The 12328-nt window shown below is 35.7% G+C and overlaps 1 protein-coding gene across 1 annotated transcript in view; it reads right to left on the reverse strand.

Moving 5' to 3' along the window:
- Positions 1 to 1903: 1903 nt before the first annotated feature.
- The window catches only part of LOC107656398 (putative adenosylhomocysteinase 3), a 43305-nt gene continuing 32880 nt past the window's right edge, over positions 1904 to 12328 (reverse strand). The window contains exons 4-17 of the mRNA XM_016444256.1: positions 10793 to 10893; positions 10433 to 10535; positions 10249 to 10343; positions 10068 to 10174; positions 9075 to 9191; positions 8851 to 8914; positions 8164 to 8252; positions 7814 to 7884; positions 6395 to 6489; positions 6207 to 6305; positions 5218 to 5286; positions 4915 to 4993; positions 3251 to 3371; positions 1904 to 3164 (exon numbers count right to left, since the gene is read on the reverse strand). Coding sequence (XP_016299742.1) covers positions 3158 to 3164; positions 3251 to 3371; positions 4915 to 4993; positions 5218 to 5286; positions 6207 to 6305; positions 6395 to 6489; positions 7814 to 7884; positions 8164 to 8252; positions 8851 to 8914; positions 9075 to 9191; positions 10068 to 10174; positions 10249 to 10343; positions 10433 to 10535; positions 10793 to 10893 — 1217 coding nt within the window. The 3' untranslated portion in view covers positions 1904 to 3157. The remainder of the gene's footprint in view (positions 3165 to 3250; positions 3372 to 4914; positions 4994 to 5217; positions 5287 to 6206; positions 6306 to 6394; positions 6490 to 7813; positions 7885 to 8163; positions 8253 to 8850; positions 8915 to 9074; positions 9192 to 10067; positions 10175 to 10248; positions 10344 to 10432; positions 10536 to 10792; positions 10894 to 12328) is intronic.

The following is a 12328-nucleotide window of genomic DNA, read 5'->3' on the forward strand; positions in this document are numbered from 1 at the left end:
AAAAAACACACACATACACACGCACATCTACAAACAACCAAGTCAAACATGAATATGATAGCCTACTTAAATAAATAAAAATTATAGTGCAGCCGGTAATACCTGCAAAAAAGGTTTACATTTGTGATTTTTATTTTTGTTCTTCAAGATTACAGATTATTGCTCATCTACCATCACTTGCAATATTTAAACATTGTTGACAACTCATCATTAAAGACTTTCTTACTTGTAGTGATTTACAATAAATATACAGATGTTTTAGCTTCTTTACGTCAACGCTCATTCTCCGTAAGAGGTGCTGGTGTTGATCCCACGTGCTCCACGTGGTTATAAAAGCATCCGGAAAAATCCCAGGCCTGGAACCACCGTCTACTGCTGCCACACAGCAGCCGAGAAGCATCCGTTTGTGCACACGAGCCCCTTCAAACACATTGTAATGCACATGCACACACATGTACCCTCGCAAATAAAAATTAAATTAAATTAAGACAACGGGTTGAACACATTTGAACAAGACGTACACCAACTGATGTGCTTTAGTACAGAGATTGTGTGTTAAGCAGATAAAGACAGTGAATGCAAACGTGACGGGGGTTATTGAGGAGATATGGGGTATCAATACATTTACATTTTTAATACTAACTATTAGTAGACTCTCTGGACACAAACTACAAGAGCAGCACACACTAACAATGTAAGAGGAACAATCATTTAACCTGCCTTGTGTTTGTAGGGAAAGCAAGTGTTTAAGAGAAAATGTAACACTGTTATATGCCTTTAGGGTTTTGTAAAGTTGATGTGAGCAGCCTAAAGTTTAAAAGGGTCCCTGGAACTGTAATGTAATAATTTGTCATATAACAGGAACCATAGAGCCCAAAGTATACTTCGGTTTTTACACATACGCTAGGGTACGTATAAAGTTCATGTGACGAGAATGTAATCATAAGCAGTCATCACAATCACAGCCTGATTTTTCTAACCGCACATGTAATATACTCATTTACTCATAATTGCAAGATTATCACTCACAATTCTGAGAAGTCAGAATTGAGAGATAAAGTTGCAATTACTCGTAAAAAAAACAATTGAGATATAAACTCAGATTTGCAAGATATAAATGCAGAACTGAGATAAATTCGCAATTCTGATAAAAAAAAGGTCTCAATTGAGAGATGTCAACTTGTAATTGCAAGAAATTAACTCGCTTTTCTATGAAGTCCGAATAGTGAGATAAAGTCACAATTACATTGCAATTCTGTAAAAACAAAAACAGGATATAAACTCAAGAAGTCCAAACTTTAAGATATAAAGCCGCAACTGCGAGAAAGAAAAAATGTCTGAATTGTGAGGTGCAAATTCGAAATTGCAAGAAAAAAGTCAGAGTTGCAAGTTTATATCTCACAATTCTGTGTTTATCTCACAGTTTTGAGAAAACAAAGTCCAAAATGTGAGAGAAAAAGTCACAATTGAATTGTTTTTTTATTCCGCGACTGAAATGGGCTTCAATTGGAAATGCCCGAGCCACTGTTTCACAGTTGGAAAAGAAACAGAGGAGACAAGAAGACATTTTTATCGCTCTTAATTTTTTGGAGAGAAAAAGTGCAGACACTGGACAAGTATGAGTCTTTCTAGTGTGCATGTGTCGAGCGCCTGGATTACTTTGAATGGCTGTGCATTCGACTGTGCATTACAAAAAAACAAAGAATACTTGGACAATCAGGACAATCAAAGAACTTTGGCTAACTGACACCTACACGACACAAACATCCATGTGAGACGGTCCTGAGCGAAGGAAAGTGACGCCACATTAAACAGGAAACCGACAAGGTCATTTTGATTCCCTTTATGACAAACACAGATGGCAAAGAGAAGATAAATATCTGCCATAAAGACTTTCAGAAGTGTAGTAAAATAAAGGTCCCAATTTTATTATATTTGAATATCCAAGTCACAAAGGCAGCTTTTGCTCTACAGGCCTGCAAACAGCAAAACTATCCTCTGTAATGAGTACACAGTTGGTCTTGGCTTCAATTCACACACATTTCTCTCCCACTGTGTTCTAGACTAAATCTGGAGAGGACCTGGAAAGAAGCTCAGTACCGGATTAACTGTACATTTGGTATCTCATTGATATAGACTCTACTTCACAGTATATAAAACAAGGGTTTCATTCAATTTCATATTACATTAGAGTATCTTATAACATTTAATTGCTTATTTTTATAATGACAGAGGATAAGTTCATAGGAACAAAACATGATGGCAGAAGAAAAAGTAAAAAAAAAAAAAATCATAAATATTTTAATATACACCCCTGTGATTACACAGCCTGACGAGTTTTAGCAATATCTTGGATAGATCGCGCACAGTTTGAGCATTTCAATCTCAAACATCAATACTGGTGTTCTTGGAAACAGTGTGGAAGGAGCGTGTTGCGCTTGAAAGGGAAATTTGAAATGCTAACTCCTCAGCCAATAAGATTCCAGTCTGAGTGAACAGAGGGGATAAGCCCCGCCCCCGAATCGTTCACAATCCAGTAAAAGTTCAACAGTTTTTATTTAGAACCGAGAGCGCAAAAATGTTCAAATTTGCTGTAAAAATTAATACAAGTTTTAAAAAATAAACAACAAAATTTGAATCGTGTGATCAACTAAAAGAACGATTCGAACCCCTGCACCTGACCGTAATTCTGTCCCACCCCCCATATTACATACAGCAAAAAAAACACGTAGAAAACTAGAGAACAGGACAACATGGCATGTCCATGACTAAATTATCAGGTATGATCGAACATTGTTTTTCTTGTCTTTACCAGAATTTAAAATTAAACAATAAAAGATCTCTAAATGGATTACATTGAACTTAACACATGAAGCTAAGAAAAGATGAAATGGTGAAATTTCCATGAAAACGTCGCTAGGTTGCACCACTGGCAGTAGCAGCTCATAAAAGGTTAGCTATGTTATTCTAGCGTAAAATAAATAAACACTGCCGTAGCGATAATTAGCCATGCCCTTCACCCCCAACCAATCAGATCAGGGCTTCTCCCTCCCCTCCAAATGCAGGCTGTGACACACAGCTCTGTCTCGCCTTAGTCTGTATGAATTATGGAGTCTTGGTAATTTCTTTAGTCTTCGTTTCCCATCTGTGAATGGGTCTAGTACCTAAAAATGAAACATAGCAAGCAATTGTTAAACATAATAAAAGACAGGAGTTTTTAATCATAAAGGCTTATCATGCAGCCGCTGACCTGTAGTAGTTTGGCTTAAAGGGTCCATTCTTGTTCAGGCCGAGGTATTTGGCCTGTTCATCAGATAGTTCAGTCAAATGTGCATCAAAAGTGGGGAGATGAAGGCTGGCCACGTACTCATCTACAGAAAAAGCAGATTAGCATTTTTTAAGCACATTTTAAACATCGTGCATCAAGAAAAGTCACATTTTGATTTAATATTTAGAATTTGGCACCATATTTCAGTGCCAATTTTTAGCACCTACTGGAGTGTTGAACCACAGTGGTATATTCAAAAGTAGAAAAAACAAAATAGACCAAAATTCCTCCACAGCACTGTAACAGACTCATTGCAAGTTATCGCAAACGCTTGATTGCAGTTGTTGCTGCTAAGGGTGGCCCAACCAGTTATTAGGTTTAGGGGGCAAACACTTTTTCACACAGGGCCATGTAGTTTTGGATTTTGTTTTCCCTTAATAATAAAAACCATAATTTAAAAACTGCTTGTTGTGTTCACTTGTGTTATCTTTTACTAATATTTAAATTTGTTTGATGATCTGAAACATTAAAGTGTGAAAAACATGCAAAAAAATGAAATCAGGAAGGGGGCCAACACTTTTTCACACCACTGTATGTGTATGTGTATATATATATATACACACACACACACACACACACACACACACGTGTATATATACATATTTATATTATATAATCTGATTTCACTTCATCAAAAATTTTCATAAGAAACAACTGAAAAGTAAAGAGTCCTAGAGGAGTCAAAATGTACACAAATACAACATAACTGGCTCACAAACTTCATGAATATTTCAAAAATCACACTCTGCAAACAAAAGGCTATTTAAATATTAATATTTTACTTCTGATGCAAAGATTCAGATAATAAAGGAAACTCGTCTCCAATCAGAAAAGCGATTGGCCAATTTAATTTTGCGGGCAAAAAGAGGTCAATTGTCTCATCAATAGCAGAGCGAAGTATAAAGCACAACTCACTTTTAAACCAAGCAGATTTCTGTTGGTCAGCTTGGTGAATTCAACTTGAAAAAGAGAAATCTGCTGCAGAACTTTTTCACTCTCACACAAAATTTCCAATTGTATGGAGTCCTATTGTGTCACAACTCAAAAATGTCACAGACCAAATTTTAAATGACTACAATCAATTACTCATAACTCTCCAGCTCCTCTTAAAGAGGCCGTCTGGGATTCAATCTTTTGTCTGTGAGCGTCAGCTGAAGGTTTGGAAGGAAAAGCTGAAGAGCAGTGGAGAGGATGAGAGATCGTGGAGGGAGAAGTGGCAGCCGTTTGTGACAGCATGACCTATTTCCAGCTGTCTCCTGCTCCTCAGGGTCTGCGCAGGATCCCACATGGCTAAACTCTCTACGACTAATGCTGCAAAAAACACTGAGTCTTTTAACAGGCTGAAAACATCTGTGCACGGCGCAGACTAAACCAATTACAACGATTACACCCCTAGACGGCCCTAATATTAAGACAACATTTGAGGATTTCACTTAAATCCTGGGTTTATTGCATGTGACGCTTGTCTTAGTGGAAGATAAGCAGCACAGAACTCTCAAACAGTTCGTTTCAGGTCATGCATAACCATTCATTTAGACATGGCATTTTTTAATGCACATGCATGTATTTATATCAATGCATCATACCCATTTTTTTAGGCAGCAGGTAGACGTCCTGTTTGTAGCGGCCTTCAGGAGCATTGTACAGCTCTATCAGAGCCAGCGCCTGGGGAAAAAAGGAGCAAGAAATCAGTCACCATGACAACAGCAAGGCAGTGACACACACACTTTAAGTGCCTGAGGTTCATACTCTCACACAGCACACAGACTGAGAAACCAATTCTCTGATTGGACTATGAAGTCAAATTCTCCTTTCATGCACACAAAAGCACATTATCCATTTAATAAAGTAATTTATGTTTATTTTTCACTCTTTGACTCTCGTCTCACCTGGGTAGTCGCAGTGATGGACAGCACAAAGGTAGGAACAGTGGAGCAGCTCAGGTTTAAGAGGCGACCCTGGAAATATATACAGTATATGGATTTGATAAGACATTAAAATTCTAACAAACTGTGTTTTCAGTTACATTTTAATCTTAACTTCTTTTATCTCCTTCATAATACCTGTGCAATGTCCGACTGGTTAAATTAAACTTGCCTTGCCCACAGGAAGATACATCCCAGATATTTAGCTACATTATATATAAAACAAATCTATTTACATGCATAAATGCATTTATATATATATATATAGACATTTAATTGTAATATTCAAAAAAATCTACAATTAACCCTAAAACCATAAACAATTGCATTACCTAAAGTAAAATAAATGTTTTATTTTTATTTTTTAACTAAAAGATAAAAAAAAGTTTAAAAAAGCTTTTATTTCAGCTAGTTGCCAAGGCTTCATTTCATTTTTTATTTTAGTTTAACTTGAAGTACAAAAATAACTAAAACCAAAATAAAAAATAATATGAACTAATAACTATAGAACTATAAAACAAATAAAAATGGCACTACCAAAAAATACAAATGCTACACTACAAATTTACCAAAAATGTAACAAATTAAAATGAAAATGGAAAATATAAACAAATTCAAAATATTAATAAAAACTATTACAGTTTGTCAATTATATAAAATAACACCGCAATGTAATTGTGATCACATTAAGACATTTTAAAGATGTATTTTACATTCCCTCCAGTTTTTTGCAATTCAGCACAATACAAGTGCATCTTGATGCAAGTTTTCACTTAAACACAGTCGGCTGAAAGTGAATGTAAACACTTTGGAGAAAATTGGATGTGTATCAAAATCAGTCATTTTGATCATTAAAAAAATACAAAATAAATAAATAAATAAAAACTCTGAAATACCGGCAGGCTTTATTTTAATCTAAATAGTCTTAAAGCAACATTTTCAATCTCTCCAACCTCTGCCAGCAGCACTATTCTCTTTCCATCGGGCCAGATCACATGATCCACCTGTGACCTCACCCGCTCCCAGGTCAGTTCGGGGGTTCGCAGACTGGCCTTAAAAGTTGGAAGAAGATGGTCAACTTTCAGACACTTGTTTACATACATACATGTGAATACACTATGGGTTAGAGCAGTTTCCTCACCACATCAATCTCAGTGTTGGAGTGGCCCATGTTGCAGACGATACAGCCGTTCTTCATGCGGTCCATGTACTCTCTTACTACCACGTTTTTATTGCCTACGGAAACCACATACAACAAGAGTGAGATGAATGCGAATGAGAAACCCTGAAAGCTTCTTGGTTTAGTTGATGAAAGGAGCTTCGGGAAAGAAATTGATCTAAAAGGACTCAAAGAGCCACATAATCCTGAAGTCCCTCGTTCTCCACCTGTCTTTCCCCACATAACCACTAAATGAATCCAAAAAAGTCAAAATGCAATTACTACTGAAAGCAATTTCATCCACATGAGCAACACAGCTGCCTGCAGATTGAACGGTGATTCAGGATTGATTCTTTAACTGTCCTGTTCATACTATATCTTACAGGAACGGCTAGAAATGTGTCTATAATCAGAACTTTTGTCAAACTACATTTAATTGAAATTCAAGACTGACTGCAGCTCAGGCATAATTACTTGAAGTGTATACGAGTCTCAGATGCAATTAACTTTAGGAAGAGCAATCTATACTAAAATCACTGCATTTGCATAGTGCAGTGAGAGGTAGAATGCAGTTACACAGGCAATAAACTTTGCTCAGTTATATAACAGTGTATCATTCTGCAGCAGTGCAGTGTCTGTTAAACACTAGCTGATAGCTCAAATAGCCTTCATAACCTCATTTAAAAACATGTTTAAAAAAATGTATATTTATCTTTAAAAATGTACAAATAATTATTTTAAAAATAATTATTACTTAAAATATATAATAAAATATAATAATACTACTACTAAAAATAAAAATGATAATAATAATTATTATTATTATTGTTTGACTAAAAGCCTTCATTACCTACTATAATATTTATTTTTTTTAAATGATGATTACTTTTAAAATAACTATTACTTAAAATATAATAAAAATAAATAATAATAATAATAATAATAGTAATAAAAGCCTGACTAAAAGCCTTTATAACATCATTAAAAAAAAATCAAATTAAAATAATATTTATTTTTAAAATAGTAATTATTTAAAATATACAATCAAATCTATAACAACAACAACAAGAATGATAACAATAACAATAATTTTTAATACATTCAAGTGAAGTTATAATATTTAAATAGCAAGGGGGAGTGCAGAAATTAAATGACCTAAATCACCTAAAAATAAAAATTCAGTCATAATTTAATGGAACACAATAGGAGAAACTTTAAAGTATGTCAGTTTTTTTCCAAGCAATTACAAAAAATGGGCATAGCAGCTTTCAACTTTAAAAAAGATGCAAAAAATTGAGATGCAAATTTTTCTTTTTTGGGTAAATTGCCATTTAAATCAAGAGTCAATCAGAATAATAAACCTTTGAAATTTACTACAATCAAAATCAGATTCAAAAATACCTGTGCAGGTGATGACAATGTCGACTTGTCTGATGACTTCATTGAGTTTAACCAGCCTAAAGCCATCCATGCTGTGTGATGACAAATATAAATTAGTCTTTTCTAATGAGTAAAAATGAAAAATAAATAGCATGAGACTGAATTCTGAATAAGAACCTTGCAGAACATGATAGTTTGAATCAGGCGCGCAAAAATGCTGAACACGCAGTCTTGGAGAATCATTCACCACTCAAAAGCTGGTTCACAATGTATTAACACATTAGAATGACATTAAGTGTAATATAATGGCATCTAACAGGCATCGCTGCTGTTGAGGAAATACTGAATCAGTGAAAGCGGCTGTGACTCACCAGGCCTGTAGGGCACAAATGGGGTCGATCTCAGTGACATAGACGATGGAGCCCATCGCTTTGAGAGCAGCACAGCAGCCTTTTCCCACCTTATTCAACAATATTTCCCACACACAACAGGATTTACAGAAATGACTCAATTGAACAAAAAGGTTAAATGTACCTGTGAAAATATATACTGTATGTAGCACACAATGTGACTGACACAAACAGAGCAAATTCAAAATCCTTAGATGTTCTTGGAAAAACATTCTTATTAGACTTTATTATTAGAAAGCAAAAGAAATCCATGTAGAGGCATTTCCTGGGGTTTTCTGTCCTCTAGTGGCCATATCTGGTATCTGTTTATTATTGCAGTAATGCAGCAGTGCAGTGGAGGTGTGGTCAGCAAAAGTGAGTGACAGATGAAATAGAATATTCTAAAATTTAATAAAATCATTCTAAAAATAGAATATGAAATAATTTTCCTATTTTAACTCTTTACCGTGCATTTTCTACATTTAAAAATCCTTTTTTAGATTTTGCAAGACTGGATACGTCAGATACCAGTCCTTCGAATAAACAGATTTGAACAAGTGTACTTTTACATGAAGTCCAAGAACATCCTGAAGATCTAAATGCAGCTCTCTAGAGGTTCTCATAGGAAACTGTTATAAGCTGGCAACATTTGCCACCTAACGATCTCACCTCTCCATATCCACACACCACCACCTGCTTCCCTCCAAACATCACATCTGTGGTCCTCTTTAGACTTGAACACAAAACACAAACACGCTCAGTAAAACCACAGGCCGAAATTAACCACACAATTCCTGCGGAACCGAAAAGACAAGTACTTTACACACACACACACACTGTGTTAAACATATTGATTGGGAAAACTATTTTAAGTGCCTTTATAAGAGACATACCCATCCAAGATGGATTCACGGCAGCAGTACAGGTTGTCAAATTTCTGCTTGGTCACTGAATCGTTAACATTCATCGCGGGCACACACAACTTGCCAGCCTTTGACAGCTGGTATAACCTAGAAAATAAAAAATGAGAGATGATGTGACGCTGTCTCTCTCTCTTTCTCTCAGACACGCGCACACACACACACACACACACACAATGCGCAAAACTCTGCATTTGAACAGTCAATAGCAAATACTTAAACTAATAACAAAACAGTAGCTGATTCAGAAGCGCCAGATTGTCATAGCAAAGTCAGAATTACCTCCTCTCCTAGGTTCACGAAACGGTCGTCCATAAAATGCATTGCTGTTCTGTTGTAAGTGATCTTAAAGATTCCTAAATGCATCTACTTTCGGAAGGCCAAATAAAGTGCTTTTGCTTTCGCCTAGAAACACACAGCGTCTCCCTGACATGGCTGCTTCAACACTAACTGCGGTTACTGAAACCACGGCTTCTTTCTTTGCGTGCACATTTGGGCGGCATTATGCTAATATTTCCACATAGTGAGGTAGATATGTGGGGGCGTGTTAGAACGAGCCATTTTAGGGGGGCGTGGCAGAGTCTTAACTTTGATAAAGAATATCTCTTTGGTTTTGAGACTTTAGTCTTTGCAACTTCAGGAATCTTATCTATGCACAATCAGCTTGTAACACTCCAAAGAGAAAGGAAAACTTGAAATCGCATCATATGACCCCTTTAAAACGTTTGACTGGTAGAGTATATTCTAAAATATTATACTTCAATCACATTTGCCAGTTCCACTACTTGCCACTAGATGGAGACATTCCTTTTTGATTTGAAAAAAAAAAACAATTGCAGTCCCCATATTATTGTCTAATTGCATTCTAAATCTAAAGTTTTCACTTAATCCACATCAAAAGCCAAAAATATAACACTATTTAATGCATTTAACAAACTCAAGTCCTTCATGAATGACTATAATCACCTGTGAACTCCAGTCACGCTCTCCTCTACGATGCCTTTGATCTTTTTGAACATGCTGGGATATTTCTTATAGATCCAGTGAGTCAAATCTCCTCCATCATCTAAGATCTACGAGACATAAGCTGTTAAAATGCTGAACATTCATAATATTTCACTTCTCTAAATGTAAATAGTCCAGCTACCATGTTGGGCTGCCAGCCTTCCACGTTAACGCAGCGATCGATACACCACCAGAAGTCATCCTCCGATTCGCCCTTCCAGGCAAACACTGAGAAACCTGACAGAGACGACACGCACGAGTTGTTCAGGACAGAAAAGTATGAAAGAATAAAAAGGAAATAATAATAAGAAAGGAAAAATATTTACCTCCTTCGGCCAGAGCGGCTGCTACCTCGTTTTGAGTGGAGTAGATGTTACAGGCGGCCCACCTGCACTGAGCGCCCAGAGCAGAGAGGGTCTCCATCAACACCTGCAGACACACACACACAATGCATTACTGAAACACAGATGTCAGTCTGCTCTCAAAAAATGAGCATTATTTTTGAAAACATCCTCACAAATATGGTACGAGAGTAAAAAAGTTCTTAAATGGGCCAAATAATGTCCTAAAAAGGTGTTGGGTTAGGATTAGGGTGTTGGGATTATAGTGTAATTTGCTTAATTTAAGAACAAATTAAGTTAATATTAGGTATTTGAGTGTATTTTCGTGTGTGTACAGAAACTCACAGCAGTCTGTGCAGTGATGTGGGTGCAACCCACAATTTTGGCTCCAGCCAATGGCTTCTCTCCCTGAGCTCTTTTTCTCAAAGCCATGAGAGCCGGCATCTCTACAGCGCACAGATACACAATAGTCATTAATGCATGCTTTTAATATTAGCTAACTAAAAAGTGATTATCGCATGCACATCCCTGACTTAAAGTAACACTGTGTAACTTTTAGTGGCTGAAGCATAAAACTACAAGTAACTTGTTGAGGAACATTGTTTTGGTAATTATGCGAGTTGTGCTTCATGAATCTGATGGCTTGAGGCACATCTCTGTTCTCATGGTTACAAATGATCACATTACCAGTGCGAATGTCACTAATAACACTAAAACTATCATAATATCAAAAGACAGATATCTGAAAAATGTGTCTTAAGAGGTTAAAAATGTTAAAACGTTTTGTCAACGGTGACATTATATATATATAATGGTTGCTATTCATATCAAGTAATGATGGAAACTATAACTTGGCAAGGTTATTTAGAGGCAAATTGACCAAAGCAGTAACTAACTGGTTTAGAGATTTGCATTGTTACCAGTGTAAACATTGTTTTGTGAATCTAGTCAATGCACAGAAAATGTGCTGCTATGCTACATGTGATTTGTGATTAATTACAGGTACTGTCTGCTTATGGAAGCTTGTTCCTGCCACGGGTTAGAAAAAAAAGGTTATTGCACCTTTTTCTCTCACAGTTCAGACTTTTTTCACCTCGCAATTCTGAGTTTAAATGATGAAAGTATGCAGCTTCCAGAGAAATCCATCCTGACAACTCTTTATAAATATAAATAACTAGAAGATGGTTTTATGACGTACTCGTAGGGCTGGGCGATTTAGCAAAAAAATTCAATCTCAATTTTTTTTCAGAACGTTTTTTTCTCAGAACTTAAAAATGTTACTTCAATATGATTCAAATAGCTTTTTCTTTATTAACACTCTATTTAAGGAAAATTCTATTCTAAATGCAGCACACATGAAGTTGTCAACATGATGTAAATGTTAAACAAATCACTTGTTAAATATCTTTGCAGAAAAGATGCATGAACTACAACTACATCCTGTACAAACTTGTCTTATAGCCTACATGTTATATGTTCAGAAATAATAGGCTACAATGAAAATGCTTCCAAAAAAAATTCTCAACAGTCAATGTAATTCAAATTCAAAATGACTGCTTTTATACATAGAATTTGAAAATTTTACATTTCTATATATTCCATATATATTCCTATATATTCTATTCCATATATCTGTACATTCATTTAAACAATTAAATTTCTCTATATTTCTACTTCTGTATATAGTGCATTATTTAATTTTCTGTTTTTCTTATATTAGTGTTATACTCCATCTCTACTGTGTAATTTCTATGTCTGCTGCACTAGTTTGCACTATGTCCACACTTCTGCACTGGAAGCTCCCGTCATTAAAGGTCCCATATTGTACACCTTTCTGGAGTTTTATTTTAGGTTTTGATGTCCTTAAGAATATATATTTGC

Source organism: Sinocyclocheilus anshuiensis, unplaced genomic scaffold, assembly GCF_001515605.1.
Source record: "Sinocyclocheilus anshuiensis isolate Anshui unplaced genomic scaffold, SAMN03320099.WGS_v1.1 scaffold183, whole genome shotgun sequence".
Taxonomy (NCBI): domain Eukaryota; kingdom Metazoa; phylum Chordata; class Actinopteri; order Cypriniformes; family Cyprinidae; genus Sinocyclocheilus; species Sinocyclocheilus anshuiensis.